At 44.9% G+C, this 19,752-nt stretch overlaps 1 protein-coding gene across 8 annotated transcripts in view; it reads left to right on the top strand.

Moving 5' to 3' along the window:
• ACSL6 (acyl-CoA synthetase long chain family member 6) overlaps nt 1-19,752 on the top strand; it is a 55,012-nt gene that overhangs the window by 28,313 nt on the left and 6,947 nt on the right. For 4 of the 8 annotated variants that reach the window (XM_019756081.2, XM_019756085.2, XM_019756083.2 and 1 more), the window contains exons 10-20: nt 256-329; nt 1,930-2,007; nt 3,433-3,567; nt 3,945-4,079; nt 5,147-5,242; nt 6,231-6,303; nt 8,304-8,392; nt 9,119-9,235; nt 12,214-12,357; nt 13,595-13,696; nt 14,539-14,610. In XM_019756081.2, the coding sequence (XP_019611640.1) occupies nt 256-329; nt 1,930-2,007; nt 3,433-3,567; nt 3,945-4,079; nt 5,147-5,242; nt 6,231-6,303; nt 8,304-8,392; nt 9,119-9,235; nt 12,214-12,357; nt 13,595-13,696; nt 14,539-14,610 (1,115 nt within the window). Of the gene's footprint in view, nt 1-255; nt 330-1,929; nt 2,008-2,064; nt 2,143-3,432; nt 3,568-3,944; nt 4,080-5,146; nt 5,243-6,230; nt 6,304-8,303; nt 8,393-9,118; nt 9,236-12,213; nt 12,358-13,594; nt 13,697-14,538; nt 14,611-19,752 lie in introns of all 8 variants that reach the window. The other 4 variants (XM_074313478.1, XM_074313479.1, XM_019756082.2 and 1 more) reach the window with 2 other exon arrangements.

The raw sequence follows: 19,752 nt of genomic DNA, 5'->3' as shown, positions 1-19,752 counted from the left end.
CTCCTTGAGGTACCCCACCTGTGCAGCTGGGTCACTTGCCCTTGGTCCTAAGCTGCTGAGAGCCTCCAGGTGGGCTTCGAGTGTCTCCAGGTGCCCGAAGCAGCAGCCAGCTGCCTAGGACTCTGAAGGTGGCTCTGGATGGAGGCCAGAGGCTTGGGTGGCCAGCACTGGGTGTGTGGGACTGCCCACTTGGATGTTGTTCTGAAGGAGCGGCCCTTGAACTTCCAACTAATTCATCTTCTTTTCTCTTTTCAGGGAACCCAAAAGGTGCGATGCTCACGCATGGGAACGTGGTGGCTGATTTCTCAGGCTTTCTGAAAGTGACAGAGGTGAATAAAGTAGACTTACTAATGCAGGTGTCTCTTGAGGACACCCTCAAACCTCAGAGGTTTTCGTATATTTGCTTCCCCCCATCCCAATAACATCTGGGCCGCCTTTCACAGGCAGGAGTTTCTCTTCTCATTAGAGCCACCCCACTTTTACAGACACTTTTAACCCCAAACACTGAAATGAGCCACACCTATTCAGTTGATGTTTCTGAGTACTGAGATCCCAGAAGGAAAAATATGTAAAAATGTTTTTGCATTTTTAACTTCAAAACCTGTGGGTTTGTGTGTACCTATTAAGTGATCCTTAATAACTTGATTTTCAAGTAGGTCAGGGTTTAGTTCAGTCATTTTGTGTGTAAGGACTACTAGAGTCAGAAACAACAGCAACTGCTCATTTCTAAGGCTGAACTTAAAAAGGTAAATCTAAAAATCAAAAAAGCTTGATATCTTGGCCTGATGAAAGCACGTTAGCATTTTATAACTGGCTAAGAAAGAAGGATCTTTTTTCCCCAAGTGGTGAGTATCCAAATGCCCTACAGTTTCCTTAAGGAGAAAGAAATGTACCTTTTCATGTAAATTAGGCCTGTTCACCACTGTGGAGAAAAATCACTGTCCACATCCATGACAGGTAGCATTACGGAGTGTATGCCCCAATCAGTTACATCTTTTGGTAGGGCCCGGGTCAGGAGCCATGAGCTACGTTCCCCGGGCTTGTCCAAATTTGTCCAGAAGTCAGCAGGCGTCTGCAAAAGGACGGAGAGCAGGGAAGTCCAGCAAAGGAGCGCTCCGGAAAGCTCGGCCCATCCCTGAGCCCAGGCCTGATGCAGGCCCCCCCTGCCCCAGCCCCAGTCCCCATCTGTGAGACATGGGCTGGGGGACACAGCAGGGCTCCCTCTCAGCTTTCCCCTTGAAGGCCCTGTTTCAAGGCCATGGCTTGTGAGGCCTGGCTCAGCCATCTGTTTGGGGCTTGGCCTCGCCCCCTCCTCCATCTGGGGCACGTACCCCAGCCACAGTTGTTGTAGATCTAGGATTCTCTGGCCTCTTTCTCTGGAAGAAGGACTAGAAAGTGCTGACAAGCTGAGAGCTCTGAATCCCTTCCCAGGTGGCCCAGGGAGACAGGTGACATGGGGCCTGGGGCAGACCCTGCAGCTGTGGGGGCGGGGGGAGCCAGTCTGGCGCCACTGACTGCGAGTGAGGTGCTGGCCCTTCCCAAAAGGAGACTTCCGCGGAGCGTGGCTCTGCTGGTTTATGTGTGCTTCATTTGGCTCTTTGCTTCTGCAGATAACCTAGACCCACTGGCGCTGTGACCTAACACTCCGCTTCCTATGCTGCCGTCTCTCCCTCTCTCTTTCTCCTTCTCCTTTTTCTTTCTTTTTCTCTTTCACTCTCTCTGTTCTTCCCCCCTCACCCCTGTGCTCTCTCCCATTTTTTCTCTCTCATCTCACCTCTTTCTCTGTCCCCCCACCACCGCCCCATTCCCCTTCCCCCTCTTCCTGTTTGCCCCTCCAGGACCATTTTTCTCTTTATTGTTTTATGACTCTCTTGTTGTCTTCCTGTCAGTGTTTCTTGCCTTTCTGTCTCCCATGCCCATCACCTGCAGAAAGTGATCTTTCCGAGACAGGACGATGTGCTCGTCTCCTTCCTGCCTCTGGCTCACATGTTTGAGAGAGTGATCCAGGTAAGACGCCCACCTGACTGACCGGGCCTTGCCTGGGCTCCTTCTCTTTTCTTGCAGAGTCAGTGGGCTCCCACTTGTGCGGATGTGCACATTTCCTATTTGCCTTTAGCACACATGTTTGAGCGAATGGTGCAGGTAAGGCCCTGGCTTCAGGGAGGCACAATCTGTGTCCAGAACCCAGAACCCTAGCAGGGTGTCACTTGTCACTGGTGCCAGGAAGTAGAACTAAATTGTCCTGTCCTCAGAAGGTACTACAGGGGTCAGAGGGGTCAGAGGACCTTGACCACCCCACGTGGCCCTCGTGGGAGTGTTGCCCCAAGGAAGACCGCAGGCCTGCCCTGTCTTACCTGTGTACACACCGGACTCAGAGAGGGCCCGGCTGGTGGCTTCTGCTCAGAGAGCATCACAGCTTTGCAGAAGCTCTGTACAGTATGGCTCCATTTATGGACAAAATACATATTACATAATTTCCATTACTCATGAACTCTAAAAAAGAAGACTATAAAATTAGGGAATCAAACTGTCATGACCCCTCAGACTGTAGATGGGACTGGCATTATGATTGGCCCTGAGGCAGGTCTTATGGGGGTGCAGAGGGAGTTGGGGGGGAGGGGAGTCCACATGATATTGCAGGGACAGAATTCTCCGTGTGTGTGTCACTCAAGGAACCAGCCTGTGTCTTCTAAGCTTCTCCTGTCTTGCCTTGGAGGAGATCTGGCATATTAGGGCATATTAGGGCTTTCCAGACCTAGATAAGAAGGCTGGCAATGACTGTGACCTAGTTTTGTGACTCTGGGCAGGTCCCTTTGTCTCTGTGAGCTTTGCATTCCACATCTGTGAGTGCAGATACAAATACTATCTCCCTTACAGGACTGCGACGAGCATTAAGGAAAGGAGCACGTAATAGGCCCCTGGCACATGCCTAGTCCCATTAGCAACCAGCCAGGCTTCCCCTTGGCCCCGCCACCCAACATTAGCAGCATTCCCCGTACTCGTGGGCATTGTACATCCTTCCAGAGTTGCTGAGGTATCCCAGGAAAATCCAGACTCTTCTGAGACCTGGAGCAGACCCATTCATAGGGTGTAGTACAGCTCAGAGACCTGAGTCCCCAGGGAGGCCCCTGTCCAGGGTTTGGGTGTGAGCTAGAAGGGCAAGCACAGTGACACTAGCTGCTCTGGTATCTCCCAAAGGCTCGGATTCCACTCTCTCTCCTGCTGCTTCTCCCCATGGGACTCAGTGGGAGGGTGGTGAAGTGAGGGGCAGGGTGTCACCTCAGATGGTGTTCAGTGTCTCATGGTAGCACCCGGAGCTGGGTTAGCGGGTCATGGGCGCCCTCTATGTAGGGCAGAATTGTGGACAGCTCTGGACTGCGGCCAGGGGTGACCACCCTGAGGGACTCCTCCCTTCCTGTCCTCTCCCTCCAGTCTGTTGTCTACTGCCATGGAGGGCGTGTTGGCTTCTTCCAGGGAGACATCCGTCTCCTCTCAGACGACATGAAAGCTCTATGCCCCACCATCTTCCCTGTGGTCCCACGACTGCTGAACCGGATGTATGACAAGGTGAGCTCCACAGGGAGTCTCTGGCCAGACTGAGGGGCCTGGTGTCTGCGTGTATGGACGGGGTCTGGAGCCCCAGGCAAGCTTTCCAAGCCGCCACCCCCAGATCCCCTCTTCTCCTATTTTCCTCCTCTTCTCCAAAGCCCTCATTGCGGAGATGTGTTTTTTTTTTGGTTTTGTTTCTTTGGTCAGGAATTTCTAGCCCCACAACATGCCCAGATCTCAGTATTGTTAACCTTTAGCTGGATGGCACACTGACCTCCTGCAAGGGCAAAATGGAGCGTGGCTTCTCTGCTGTCCAGTCTGGCCCTTCTTCCTGCGGGGTATGTCCAGTGGTGGGACATGCAGCTCCGACAGTGTTTCTATCTTCTGTTTCTCAGATCTTCAGCCAGGCAGACACACCACTAAAGCGTTGGCTCCTGGAGTTTGCAGCGAAGCGTAAACAGGCTGAGGTCCGGAGTGGAATCATCAGGAATGATAGCATCTGGGACGAACTCTTCTTTAATAAGATTCAGGTAAGAAAATGAACAAGTGATTATAGAGTGACACGCAAGTGTCCAGTGGATGACCTTACAGAAGTATTAGAGAAGTTCATCCCAGTGGCCTATAATCTTATTATAAAATGATAATCATTTGGTTGTGAAATCAAAGCTTAAGCTACCATTGACATCTTAAAGGACTTGTTTTCGTTATTTGGAGATATATTATACTCACCAAAGGCAACCAGCAAGAGGGACTCCTGGAAGGTAGGTCCCTTGACCTCCACAGGCACCTGAGCAGCTTTGTCGTTAGGTGGTCAGGTCCCCCAAGGACTCCTGGGTCCTGAGGGGTCTCCTGTCCTCCCCGTAGCCCTGGCCTCAGTGGCATTCCAGCAGCATCAGATTCTAGACAGATGGCCCAGAATGTTCCTTTCCCTTCCCATTTCCTATCCTTTCAACCTCTCCCAAACTTGTCTGATCGTAAATGACTCATTTCTGGATCCCCACTAAAGTTTTCAAGCTCTGCATTACCCAAGGAATTTGTAGTTAATTAGTATCATTACTCATTTTTTTTCCTTACTACTCTATTTTTAGCTATGAAAATTAATATTTAAACTATCTTGGCTCAACTTACAGAAACAACATGTTTAAAGAATTCTTTGTCCTCTACAGTGCATAGTAAATAGAGCAGAGTGTGGTATTGATTTTTAAATGAAAAAAGACTAGGCCATTAAGGTGGAAGTGGGAAGGAATTGTCCTAAGTAATTGCTTTTGGATGCTTGCAAATGATGGGAGAGTGAGGGAGCAGCTGTGTATTTTAAGGAAAGAACCAAAATTATACAATGCCACATAGACTAATGGCACCTATCTCAAAAGACACAAAAGAGTTGGCTAGATTGTGGGTTGAATTGCAAAGCTGATTGGGTTGATTCATTTTGAAGGAGAAGGGACTTCCCACCTCATGTGTTGCGCAGCCTCAGGCCTCCTCTCTGATCCCTATGGTAGGGTCCAGTTGTTGAGTGTTGATCTTGGATGAGGCCCAGATGGGCTAGACGTCACGTCCAGCAGCACAGACTTTGCCAGGGTCTCCTGTCTCCCCACAGGCCAGTCTTGGCGGGTGTGTACGCATGATAGTGACTGGAGCAGCCCCCGCATCACCGACCGTCCTGGGATTCCTCCGTGCAGCTCTGGGCTGCCAGGTATTGCCTTTCTGTGGCCTTCCCTGGGGCAATGACGTGTGTGAAGGTGGGGCCGGAAACCCATTATGCCCTTTATAGTACAGAGAAGGATCCTGGGGGTAAGATTTTAGTGGTATTAAAAACTCCCTCCTCTGACGATGAAAAAATCACAGAGCCAGTGAAAGCCAGGTTGACCTTGTGACCGTCTGAAATCCCAGGTGTACCCACTCTGGGAAAAGGGGTTTGATAAACTGTATGTGGATCACCAATGTAATGGAGAACCTGTAGGACACCTGTAACAGCATCTCTGCATCCTCTGGCCTGCAAAATATCGCCCAACCCAGAAAAGGAACACAAGGGCGGGGATGACAGAAGCCCATTTGTGTTTGGTCATTTGATTCAATAGGCTTTGTCATCTCTAAAAAATCCATTCCTTGATTTATACATTCAGTTAATATTTATTAAGTTCCTACATATGCAGGGTATAGTAACGTGGCTGTGACTGATGGGTGTTAAGTAGGCATGTCTGTTTCATCAGCGTGCGTGCTTAAAGGTTTATGCTTGCAAAGCCACTGTCATCATCTATGCCACATAGCCTGACCCTCTTAAGGACATACTCTCCCACATGGCATGGTCCTACATGCAGGGGAATGTCTTACGGAGACAAAATAAAACAAAGAATAGATTTTAAAGGGTTCGTCTTTAATACGTCTTATCCAAAGGAAAAATACATAGTCAGTGGTTGAAACTAGGTTGGAACTCTTTACCCCCACACTGCATAACCTTATCTACTAAGCTCAGTGTCTATGGTAAAAATAGCCCTTCTTCCAGGCAAAGTAGCCACACCTGTTGTCTGTGTTCAGCTTCACCTGGTGTTACCTCCCTCCAAAGCACCTCCCCTTCCCATGGAGCAGCCAGATGCTCAGTGGGAGCTGGGCTGCCTGAAGAGGGCAGCCAGCAGCTGCAGGAGTATGTGTGCCCACAGTGTGTTTCCGTGTTTTGCTGGAAGGTTTATGAAGGTTACGGCCAAACTGAGTGCACAGCTGGATGTACCTTTACCACACCTGGGGACTGGACCTCAGGTAGGATGGATGGGAGATGTGGGGATGGTTCACGACGCACTGTTGAGTTAAAATGGCTCCCACGATTTCTCATGGAAAGTAAATTTACATGGGCACTTTGGAAAAAAGCAACAGAAATAGAAGAAAAACACTGATGCTGGTTATGTCTGGATTGTAGCATTATGGATCTGTTGTTCCCTTTGGTTACATATTTTTATATAATTTCCTTTTTTTTTGCGTTTTCCCATTTCTTTTATAGATAAATAGAAGTCATGTTTAAAAAAAAAAAAAAAGAAGTAATAGATCACAAAACACAGCTCCAGGTGTAAAAATGATTATAATGTCAGTATGTTAGATTTCATAGAGTCTGAATACCACAAAGCCTTGTTTGCAGTCGATTTAGAATGAAGGATGCAGGCTATGAATTGGATATGACGAAGGAAGGAGAGGCAACTTAATGGCCAGAGCATTCTTTCTTAAAGGGCCTTTCCGAGGCCTTTTGGGAACTACGGTCTCCTGGAAGGTTAGTGTCTTGAAGGCAGTGGCAGCCTCAGGAAGGAACAGCTCCGCTCCACACCCTCATTCAGAGGAGACTTGTCTTTCAGGGCAAGAGGAAGCAGCAGGTAGCCCCTGTATTATCAATAACAAATTTAGATCAGACACTGGAAAAATCTGGAAACCATTCAGCAAAAGACTTCAGGGTACCAGCTTCCTCTGTGAACCTGGGGCCATTCTTCATGCTTAAGTTTGTTCAACTACACATTAGAAAACTTGGGATGCCGTGCATGCTCATGAAATATGCTCAGTAATGCAATACTGGCTTCAGGGCACCTTGAGGTCGTCAGCAGAAACATGATAGGTGGGTTCTAAATCCACATCGTATTTGGACAAGTCAAGTACGGAAGCATTTTAAATTTTTCTGAGTTTTATCTCTTAAACTCTAGCTGAGTAAAGCCTTTTTGTGTATAAATTCTTTGATCTTTCTCCTACTGGCAGATCTATTACAAAGACTATTCTGAGGTCCTGGTTCTCTTAACTCTTTTCTTATTGCTGCCATCATACTTACTGATGACTCTCATGTATCCCCTTCCTTTTGGACACTTTCTTCCTTCTATGTTCTCCTCGGCATTTTCCTATGTAAAACGTTTGAAGTTTTGCCTTTTTTTATTCATCCTTACCATAAAACTCGCAAAGGCTATTGAGTATGAGAGGATAGTGATCTTTGTACCATATTGTAGAAGATTTTGCAGCCTCTCATTTAAAAGAGATACCAGTATCACCGCCTCATATTTCATCTATGAGGCTCACTTTTCTTTCAGGACCTTGGCCAGCACCTGATTAAAAACTCCACTTTGCCAGTGAATTCTGTCTGTAACAGCCACAAAAAAATGACTAGAAAATGACTTTGATGTAATTTCATGAGTTACCTCATCCTGTTTTCCATTCTTTTGTTACTCGAAGTGTAGTATGTGGACCAGAAGCATTGTCACCTGGGGCCTGTAAGAAATGCAGAAAAGCAGTCCTCATCTCAGACACACTGACTCAGAACCTGCATTTTTAACAAGATTTCTAGATGATTAACATGCACATTGATCAACAGTGTGGTGACTGGAGCAAACGCGATGATGACTATATTTTATGACCCCCAAACCAAGACGTGTGATCCAATGGAGAACATGTTTTAATATGGGCCCTGTTATTGTAAACCATCCTGACAGGTGTATGTATGAGCTCCACCACAGACCCTGTGCAGGTTGGTGCTAGGCCAGGTGTATCTGTCTGTCTCTTTAAGAATAAGATGGAAGCAAAACAAAGGCCCTGCAGAGGTCGGCCTCTCCCTTCTCTAGAACTCTGTTTTATCGTCAGTGCTTGCCTGTGACAGATGCCCATGTAAAGGTGTATTGCTTTCCATCCATAGTTCCCTACTTTGACCTTGTGGGGGGTTTTGCATGGCATCGAGCGTCTTCAGTGCCGAAACTGACCTGAACGCTGACCAATGCCGTGTTGCTCTGCTGTTCCAGGGCACGTAGGGGCGCCTTTGCCCTGCAATCACATCAAGCTCATCGATGTTGAGGAACTGAACTATTGGACCTACAAAGGAGAGGGAGAGGTAAACGTCAGCTTTTAGCCATTCATGTCTGTGGAGGCTACAGGTAGTGAGTAAAAGAAGAAAAGAAAAAGAAATGGAATTATTTTCCTTGTAACCTTTGTGTAAAGTTACTTTAAATTACTGATGAATTTGACTCAGCCAAATTCAGCATTTTCTCTCCTATTTATGAAACAAGGCTGGGACTGGGCTGGTCTAAATCAAGATTTGGAATTTCCAAACTTTTTAAAAAATCTGTTTGTTTGTTTTTTCCCCAAAAGGGCATGGCTTGCTGCTGTGGATCTGTCCCAGCAGAAACATGACCATTTGCAAGTAGGCTGAATGGGGTAGAGAGAGCTGGCCTGTACTTGTGCGTTCCGAGGGAGTGGGTGACTGATTTCCTGGTCGTGAAGCAGGGCCTTAAGTATCTCTGGTAGAATCAGCCAGCCATCTCTATCTGATGAGACCCCAGCCAGTGTCAAAGAAACATGCGCTGAAGGCCAGGGTGTTCCTGAGGAAGAAGAGAAGGTGGAGGGAGGCTGGGAAGGCCAGGGCAGGAAGGAGAGAGATCGCGCTGCTTGAGAGCAGACAGGAGACAGTGCAGACCGCTGGTGGCTGTTCCTGTCCTCTGTTTGCATCAGTGAATTTCCTGCAGGAGAATATACATTATTCTACACATGCCTCAGGACAGCCTCATGTCAGGAATCCTTATGCTGTGGGCTGAGAGAAACGGGGTGTTTGTCCCTACAGATATGTGTGAGAGGACCAAATGTGTTCAAAGGTTACTTGAAAGATCCAGACAAGACAAAGGAGGCCCTGGACAGTGATGGCTGGCTTCACACTGGGGACATTGGAAAGTGGCTGCCGGTGCGTATGTGTGGAACCATGGAGCTCCAAACATTTGAGTGGTAGGAGGGTAACAATCTGATGTGCTCTGAGGCAGGGGTCTTCCCTGTGACCCCGTGACAATTAGTGACTCAGGAACCCCTGCAGGGGTTGGGAGGGTCTGCCTTACCCCGCCCCCAAAGCTTCCTCCTCCACCCTCCTGAGGCACGTGGTAGCGGTCTTTGTGAGAGGGTAGGGCTGGAGTGTGAGACCCACTCCCTTCCCTTGGTGGTTTCCAGAAAGAGACCCGAGTGCTGTGGAATCTGGTAGGGGGAGTATGAGGAGCAGGGGTGCATAGCTGTGGGAGATTTGAGAAAGGCAGGGGCTGAGAGCCCACGGACACCAGCCCCTGGCTGAGAGGTAGCACTGAGCAGTAGGAAGAGCCTGGGGCTGGACAGAACATGGCCGAGTTCCTTTGGCTCTGTTAGCAGCTCCTCTCGTGACCGTGAGCAAAGCCTCACTCCTCCCTGGCACTCCCTGTTGACTCATCTGTAGAATAGGAGTGCGGGGCTACCCGGCGTTCTCTGGCTATGGCCCCCAGCTGCTCGCCCAAACCAGTTATTGTGCCTCACTCTGACAGTTATAAAAAGGGATATTACCGTTGCTTACTTCTATAGTTATTGTTGTCAGGAATAAATAAGATTGTATCAGTAAAGCACTTAGCACTATGCCTGTCACATTGGAGATGCTTAGATGAAAGCTATGACCAGAAAAAGGCTCTGTCACTGAAACCGAGAGCCCTTGCTGATGCAGCCCACCCCCCAGGAACCTCTCCTGTGTCTCCGGGAAATTGCTAAGGTTTTGGGTGGACGTTCTGGGATGCTGGGTTTTTCGGGCATGTGAGTGGTATTGAGCTTTCCAGGGGTCCTCTGGGCTGGTGAGCTGATTTGCCCCTGCTTGGATCCGTGTGCTTCCCTTTGAGAAACCCTGCATCCTGTGGCAGACAAGGATGTGTCCTTGATGTGTGCCCTGGGCCAGGGACAGCTTGGGAGGGACATGTCTTTAGGCAGGTCCCAGCCCAGTGCGGTGGGGATGAACCCCAGGCCACGCTCTCCTGGGGACAGGCAGGGGACAGGCACCTACTGGACCTGAGTCTCAGGATATGAGTCATGTTCTGAGTGAGAGGAGAGAGTGGGAAGGACAGTCAGGGCAGGGGTCACAGCACATGCTGAGTGGAGTGATGCCAGAGATATGAAGCAAGCGGTTCTGGGCCACAGGTGTGTGTATGTGGTGGGATCGGGGGAGGCTGGAGAAGTCAGCGTGGCCCTGGACGCTGGTGGAGGGCGGACTGTCCCATCAGCTAAGGAAGTGTAGGCTTCAGGTCCCCTCACTGACATAGGCCCCTTTCAAGGCTCTGAACTTCATTTTATATTATTTTTCTTAAAGAGGGCCCTCAAAATTGGAAAGCTTGAAGCTGCACAAAACCTTGGCTCTGCCAGTGATGCCCCATAACTTGGATGAAACCACCCACTTTGCAGGGGGTTTAAGAAGCAAGTAAATTACTTCATGTAAAACACCTAGTGTTGTGCTTGAACTCAAAGCGCAAGACAGCAGGCAGGTAGTCTGTGGGAGTCGAATTTTTTAAATTATTATTATTTTGGAATAGTATTAGATAGACCAAGGAAAAGGTCCAAGCTTCTGATCCAGAAAGACCTGATTCAAATCCTGGTTTCCCTGTCTCCTAGCTATGTGACTTAGGAGGAGTTTAGTAACCTTTCTGATCCTCACTTTTCTCATCTGTGAAATGGAGGTGATGACACCTAGCTCATGGCATGCCACGAAGACCGAAGGAGTCAGTGTAGGGAAAGTGTGTAATGTCCATCCTGGGTTTTGAGCAAAACAGGGCCTGCTTGTTCTTCTCTTCTGGAGAGATTGCTGTGGTTCTGGTGGATGGAATAGATGGAACAGGGACAGAGTGTATGCAGAAGTCCAGTTAGGAAGAGGTTTGGGTGGGAGAGAGAGGGAGACATGAGAGGGATTTACGAGTGAGGATGGATGACCTAACTGCTAGAAGTCCCAGGAGAGGTGAATGGCAAGACCATCCCCAGGTTTGGGGCTCGGGGACCAGGACAGGCATGAGGAAGATGGTAATGAGCTTCATTGGGGGACATGTTGCATCCTGCAAATGGCCTGGTTTCTGAAGTTTTCTGAGAATAGTTAGGTTCTGGGTCTGGAACTCAGTGAAGGTGTTTGACTGGAAGCTTAGACAGACGTGGGAGTGGCCAATGAAGAGATAAATGGCAGTTACCTTGAGCTAACTCAATACCTTGAGCATTGTCAGTGGAGGCGACGAATGTGCGACATTTAGGAGTTGATCGAAAGGAGAGAGACCCAACTAATCACTTGGGAAACTCAAAAAAGGTTGAGGGGAGGCAGGGAGATGACTGGGGGTCTTGGAGGCCTGGGGCACAGGCACTCATGCCGAAGGGGCGGCTTGCCTGCTGCAGATGTCCTGGAGGGGTGAGGTCTCCTAACGCCATCTGGCTTGCCAGGTAGGAGTCACGGGGGCCCTCTGCCAGAGCTGTGCTATGTGCTGGGGTGTGGAGAGCCCTCTCTTGGGGTGTCGGGCAGTAGCTGGAGCAAGAGAACTAAGCGTGGCTTAAGGGAGTGAATCTGAAGATGGTGGTGAGAGAAGGTACAGCAGGAGCAAGGGCCTGGGCACGGGGATAGCCCTGGTGGGAACACAGCTGGCCTTCTGAGGGTGACAGGGATAGGAGAGGGGAGTGAGGGGGTAAATGCTGACGGGGAAAGGACATTGGGCATTCGGGACCTAGCAGAGCTTGGGAACCATCAACCTGTGGTGCATGGTGGCTCTCTCGAGCTTCATGGGGGCTCTACGAGCAGAGACATCAGATGGAAGAGCAGATCCCGGTGGGTGTGCAGGGTGGGGCAGGACAGGAGTAAGGGGTTCAGGCTCAGGAATGCCATCTTTTGACGAAGCCGTGTGTCCAACTCCATAGGCGGGAACTCTTAAAATTATTGATCGGAAGAAGCACATATTTAAACTTGCTCAGGGAGAATATGTTGCGCCCGAGAAGATTGAGAACATCTACATCCGGAGTGAGCCTGTGGCACAAATCTATGTCCATGGGGACAGCTTGAAGGTGAGTCCTCGATGCTTCAACCCTCCCACATGCACTGGGCCTGCTGAAAAGTCTCGAGTTACCTCAGAATAATTTCCTAAGTATTTGGTATTTGATTAAAGTGGTAAACATTAATATCTAATCAGACACAGGCATTCTCCTGAATATTATTAGATCATGAGAGAAAATTCCTCGTTAAAGAAGCAGTCGTAATTGCTTATAGTTTGATAAATTGCAGTTAGATAAATAAGTTGCTTGAAGTAGTAATGGACACTCCCACTGCTTTTGACTTATGCTCTACTACTTCTAAGAGGAGTTTTGAGGTAAGATGCTAAAGCAAGATGCCAGGTTTCTGCTGTTTTGATTTTGAAATATGCAAATGAACTGTACCGGTAAATGGGTATAGAGTTGCAAATAATGGTACTGATGATAATATAGCTTAAAATATTAAGCTAATATGTTAATACAGTTTAAGATTAAATTATTTGGAGAGGATTTATTTTTATTCTGCTTTCAACGTCATTTAGATTTAAAGTCAGAAGGATCACTGTGAATACATTCTGTGCTTTCATTGGATTTATATATAATTGAATCGTATTAAAATATTTTGTAGTAATTTAATGAACCATATTGATGAAATGGAGGACCATATTAATGAAACAATTTTAAAATGGTCTGGAAATCCTGAGAAATACATGTTTTAGCATCCTGAAGATGTATGCACTCATTTAAGATTAGCATGAGAATCAAAGGTACATATAGTTCTAACTTTACCGATTCTTAATCTCTAAGCTTATTCTTTATTCATTTTTTTACAAAGTTAGGGAAATAGATCAGAAAATAAACAGTCAAAAATGTGTGATATATGGGTGGAAATGTTTCATAACATAGCAGCATACTTATTTTTAGAAAAGGGTGGAGTCTGAGAATACCAAGAGATTATTTTTAATGCTGGACCAAAAATAACCACTTTACAAGCTTTTGTCACTAATATAATATCATATGCCAACTACACTCTAATAAAATATTTAAAAAAAATAATAACAAAGTGCTTTCATGATTAAATAAAAACTTTCATCAATTTTGGAAATTGTTTTATCTTGGCAGTGGGTATACATGTACTAGTATCTTTAATTTTGTATCTATATCAAAATTTTCATAAATTTTTTAGAAAAAAAGTGAAATAAATATGGCAGAGTAAAAAAACAAAAAAAAACAGCAGCTTCCATCATGACTGTTTCTCTCTGGTGGGTCGCAGGCCTTTCTGGTGGGCATTGTCGTGCCCGACCCTGAAGTCATGCCAGCCTGGGCCCAGAAGAGAGGCATTGAAGGGACGTACGTGGAGCTCTGCGCCAATAAGGTCTGTGCCTTGGGCCGTTTCCTAAAAGGTGGCTACACCTTTTATAATGAGGGAACAGAAAAACAGCAGACTAGTGAAATTTGAACATGTAGGGAAATTTCGAACTTTATAAATGGTGGGAATCCTAAACCAGAAGTATATCTGTTTTTGTTGTTGTTGAAGGAACTCAAATTTATCTTAGAAAATTTGATAAACTATTGCATTTTAGAGCCAGGAGACAGCGCAGAAAGCTTGCCCAGCCCTCTTGTTTTGCAGCTTGCAGGAGAGTTCAGAGAGGGCAGTGGCTTGCCCAAGGCCACACAGCTGGTCCAGCAGTATCAGATATGAGCAGAGGCCTTCTGCTTTACTGACCATGCTCTGTCCAAATGTGAGGTGGATTTTGTATGTACTGGGCTTAGAGAGACAGTCATGGAATCGAAAAAGTAACAGTTCTTCCTGCTTGGAGCATTAGCCACTCACACCTTCCAGAAACCTTCTCTGTAGGATCCTGTGGAAGAGGGTCCCTGTGCTGTGCTCAGCCGATGCTCCACCAGTCACATGGTCCGTTTCTCAGCAGCAGCCGTGGACACTAGCGCTCCACTCCCACTGGGCCCTGGGCTCTTCTGGGGGTGTCAGGGACCCTGGGATTCACCAGACTGAACAGAAGGCCACTTAAAAATCTAAAGTGGTCTCTTAGCCTATTCATGGTCACTCCGTTGGCTGTGCCCAGTACTTACGTGCCAGATGATGGGGTGATTAGCATGCTGCCAGGGAGTGTCAACCCCAGTTGAGTGGGTAGGGAGAGTGTGTTGGTGTGAAATGTGATTTTGGTCTTGTAATTTTACCTTTATGGTTCAATTCAGGAGCTGAAAAAAGCCATTTTGGAAGATATGATGAGGTTAGGAAAAGAAAGCGGACTCCATTCTTTTGAACAGGTAACTATAACTTTCCCCATACTTGTTACAGCCCTTTATGCAGTGATGAAAATTAAATGAACCCACAGCGACCGTGACCTAGATTCCCCACCCTCCATGCTGTGGCCTGCAGGCAGGCTGTGTACCAACGGACCCCTGAAGGCCTGTTCCAACCTGACTTTGTAACAGCCTGCGTCCTGAACTAAAATAGGTCATGTGTCAAATGAGACTCATAATCACAAACGTTCATAAAGCTGCAGTGTTACTCTAGCCGTCACTAGTACATCATGTGTACACCACCTGCCTCCACGCTGCCTGCCATACTGTCTTCCTGGCTGCAGCAGGCAAATGTCTTGCTAGGACATGGAAAAAACTGTGCTCCTTGGGCCAGGGATCTGTCAGCCCAGCCTCCCCTCTCCAAAGAGGAAGAAACAAAGAATGTGTTAGGAGAAACACAGCGGTCCTCTAAGACTTTCTGTCTTTGCAAGGTTGGGGTTCTTACTGTAACCGAGATCATAAGCATACTTGATCCTACTTACGTATACCATTAATACATCCCCTTTAGTCAAAAATTCAAAACGAAAAATTCTTCAAGCAGAAAAATATTTAAAAATCTGATTTTTCAAATTCCCTAGTATGTAATTAATATAACCGTTTTTCATAAAATTTTATTTCTCAAATAGGGTCCTCAAATATATAGTGTTAGGGATCTGCAAGGTTTATGAGAATTTTAAATTTTGTATGTTCATTTTGATGATAACCTAAAAACATTTTTAAACCAGTTTTAAATGTAAAACTCTGACAGCAATTATTTACAATTAAAAAACATTTCTACAGATTAAGACTAATTTTTTTTTAAAGTTTCAAACTGAGGAAATCTAAACATAGTTTCAGGGTCTGAGAGAATCGTTTTTCTTTTGAAATAGATCTTTATATTAACCTAGTTTGAGAAACACTGCTTTATTCTCATCTGACATCATGTTTTAGGGCAAAGAAGACCTGGATGAGTAAATCTTCATTTTAAAAAATTGCAAAATTTGAGGCATTCAGGCAAGTTACAGTTTACCTTTCCAAACCTAAGGTCAATTCTGGCATAATAATTATTTAAATTTCGAAATTTGGAAGAACTAACTTCATTGCCCTTCCATTAAAGGGAGTGGTTGACCAGATCATATGATCATGTAGAGGAGAGGCCACACGGGTGGTCAAGACCTGGCTGGTCTGGGCCTGTGTGTTGATCTGAAGCCCTGGCTCTAAGGGCACTGGGCATGCAGAGGCCTGTTAGTTCCTGTGATTCCTAAGGCCTGCGCGCCCCCTGCTGGGTTTGGCAGGTGTGACTCGCCCCAGAGCATGTGGAGAAGCACAACATCTAGATTCCTCTTCCTGGAAAAAGACTATCATCTCCTAAGATTATGCTTAAAAGGGACCTTTGGCTAAGTTTCCAGTGTTAACCATTGGTCAAGTTAGAGCTTTCACTGAGAGGAGACTTATTCTTGGCTTTCCATATGCCTTAAGCATTTACTGCGCTCTGATACTCTGCCCTCACCATGGTAATGTCCAATACAGAGAAGTCACATGGTATCCCAAAGACCTTAGTTTTATTGCCCAGGCTGTCACCTCTTTGTTGGTCTGTGGCATCGTCCCCACCACAGCCAGTGTGTGCCCTCAGCTGAGCACAGGAGAGCAAAAGCCTGGCCTCGTGCTTGAGGAGGGTCCAGTTGTGTTGCAAAGCTCATCATAAATTGAGTTAATCCATAATCCATTGTCAGTTTGTCCTTTTCCTTTTTTTCTCAAAAATGAATGATCGGTTAAGGCTTAATACTAATTTTTAAGAAGCCACACACACACACACACACACACACACACACACACACAAATATAGGTATCCACACCCAAGGGTTAAATCATTCAACGAAAGCTTTAGGAGTTCAGACATACTGGGCAGGGTTAATATGAATTAAACTTTGAATTAGATAAAAAATTAATGTAATTTAATTTCCAGAAATGGACAATTGCTAGAATTAAGTCCTTTCTTCCTAAAATCATACTGTTTTCTTTTCCATGCTACTTACCATCATTTTTAGTTTATATAGATCTTTGGAAGATATATTTTAATGAGTAGAGAGGAACAACTGTATCAATAATTAAAATATGTAGGTACCAGGGAAGTATTCGAACATACTTAACTGATTTAACCATTTTATTGACATTTATATGCCTTATTAGTTTGCATAGGCGATACAAAGTGAACTTGACGCCTGATAGATTTTTCAAATTCTTACTGGGAAGCCCTCACTAAAAATATTATATTTCCTGTCATTGAAATGAATATTTACCTAACCAATTTGCCTTTAAATTAGAAATGAATTGAGCATTTTCCTAATTAATTTAAGTGTTGTTGTTGTTTTTTACTTTATCTTTCTGTCCTAAATTATGCGCTCTGTGTTTATTATCTACAAGCAATGTGGCGTGTTAAACTATTTGAGCAATACCGTTGAAAAAGATAAAGTACTGTGTTTCTTCAAAACTATGAAAAATTCTGTGCTTAAATGAATTGGCATAAATTGACACTTTTCAGGTATTTTGTTCCAATACAATATTTAAATGTTACAATGTTTCTAAATTTAAAAAAACTGTAGAATCACTTTTCAGTGACGAGAGTGTAGTTTCAGCAAGGAAGCTAACATAAAGGACCCCCTTCTTTCCTCAACAAGAAATTTGCTGATTACAAATTGGAAAATGAGTTTCACGTTGTGTTAGGTGTAAAGGGAGATTAAAGATTTTTGTTCCTTTTTGTTTCCACATTCAACAGTTTGGTTTTAGTAGAAATATATAATTATTTATAAAAAATGAACATTGGTTTTATCATTGGTTTACTTCTGAAAAAAACAAAACACAAAACTATAGGTTTGTGACCCACCATTAAGGTCAGTGTTAGTTAAACAACTGGTTTGACCCATTTTTTTGTTTTTTTCCCATTTACTGACTAGACTTTGAGTTACTGGAGCAGTTTGTATAGGTATTTTTAATGGAGGAAATTAAATAGACCCAGGGCTGTAGGTCAGACTGGAGCAGGACTGGCAGCCTGGCAGCAGTGCCCCTCTGATCTGCTCACGAAGGGGCTGAAAGGTGAGCTGCGTGCCATATTGCGTGGCTGCTCAGAAGGCTGGATTGAAGGATATGTTCTCTGCCCAGACAGAGACTATTTTGTAGTCACAGTGAACTGCAGATCCCCCATCATCCTTTTGGGCTTGCTGCAGGCAGCTGGTTTGATGGATATTCAGAATCTACCTGTAGAGGTAGTCCTTTCTTCCTAAAATCATACTGTTTTCTTTTCCATGCTACTTACCATCTAAATAACATTGTGTGGCTCTCCCTGTGAAATCCATCTTTCCTGAATTGTATTGGTTTTAGCTTCTGCTTGTCACTACTGGATTTTCAAAGGTGTCCACCCCCACCCCTGTACTGAACCATAGACCTGTGCCAGTTGCAAATTGTTCTCTACCTGCTGGTAGAAGCTCAGAGGAGCTGAAACCCAGGCTTCAGGACGCTGTAGAAATTATATCTTGGCATTTGCATCTTATTTTAAAACTATATTATTAATTTCATTTACAGAAGAAGGTGGATAGATGGTTTGCACTTACCAAAAGCCTTTATGTGATACTGTTTCTATCAGAAGAGAACCTTTTTTTATTTAAAAAAGCTAAAGACAGTAGCACTATTGGTTTTTCAATTTTTCATTTTATGACAGTAGACATGAATTACTAAATTAAATCACTGTATCTAGGATTAAGTTTGATTTAGATCGTGTTCATGTTTTCTTCGGGCTAACTAATTTTTTTGCCAGTGGTTTCCAAACTTGTGTAAGTAGCAGAACATAGATGACATCCGTGAAAGTCGAGTAAACACAAAACAAAGAGCAGCCCTGTACCGGGGGATTCGGGGCGGAGCTTCTCTTCCACCTCATCCCACCCCTACCAGCCTACAGCCACCTCCATACCACCCCCAGTAGTGGCGTTTACAGAACCCCTAGTTCCCGGCGAACTATCGTCTGAAAACATCTCCCCTGGGACCAGTTTCCAGTGAATTTTGGGTCCCTTAGGGCGGTTTATGTTTGATAAAAATAAACGAGGAAAAAAGTATATTCCAGAGGGTACAAAAAATGGCTACCAACTCCTTGTTTCTTTGACTAGCAAGAATACTAAGTTTTTAAACAAAACACTTTTTACAAGAACCTTCACTAATTTTGAAACATTTGATAATACCCCGTTATTGCCCAAACTTCCAGCTATTTATATTGCCTATTCAAGTAGAAATCCTTTCGATATGTGAAATACAGTTGAGGCAGCTGCCTGTAATGCTAGCTCTAGTTTTAGCCGAAAGTCCTTTCCCCCTCCCCTCCACAGGAATCCTTTAAAATGCTATTCTTTTTATAACAAAAGTGCATTCTTCACTTGAACAAATTTCTGCGAGTTAAAGATGAATCTGATGTATTAATGTTGTGCTCATTTGAAAACGTTCACATTTTTTAAGTTATAAGCACGGGTTTTAAAAAAGCCAGAATTTGTTAGAATTTTTCTTAAATGCTTTTTAGAAGTTGGATGTATAGCTGTTTTAAAGTTCTTTGTATATTGAGTTTTTGATCTGAAAAATCAGTGAATGTAATGCAGAGTTTTCTGAGCAAAGAATCCTTTGACATCTGAAAATATCCACTGCCAAGGCACTAGACTGTTGCATCAGAGATTTTGAAAACAATCAGTAGCATATTGACTTTTGCAACTGTTTGCATACATTGATTTGTTTTCCGCAATTATTTTTATTGTGGCAAAATACAGAAAAAATTTACCATCTTAACCATTTTTAAGTGTACAGTTGAGTGGTATTAGATAACCTTCGTAGTGTTGTACAACCATCCATCTCCATAACTCTTTTCATCTTGTAAAATTGAAACTGTAGCCATTAAACAATAATACACAATTCCACCTCCCTCCTCCCAACCCCTGGCAACCACCATTTTACTTTCTGTTTCTATGACTTTGACTACTTTAAGTATTTCGTCTAAGTGTAATCATATATTATTTGTCTTTTTGTGACTGCCTTATTTCACTTAGAATGATGTCCTCAAGTTTCATCAATGTTGTAGCATGTGTCAGAATTTCCTTC

Source organism: Rhinolophus sinicus, linkage group LG10 (assembly GCF_036562045.2).
Source record: "Rhinolophus sinicus isolate RSC01 linkage group LG10, ASM3656204v1, whole genome shotgun sequence".
Taxonomy (NCBI): domain Eukaryota; kingdom Metazoa; phylum Chordata; class Mammalia; order Chiroptera; family Rhinolophidae; genus Rhinolophus; species Rhinolophus sinicus.
Note: the sequence above shows the minus strand (reverse complement) of the source record. Positions and strands in the feature narration are given on the sequence as shown.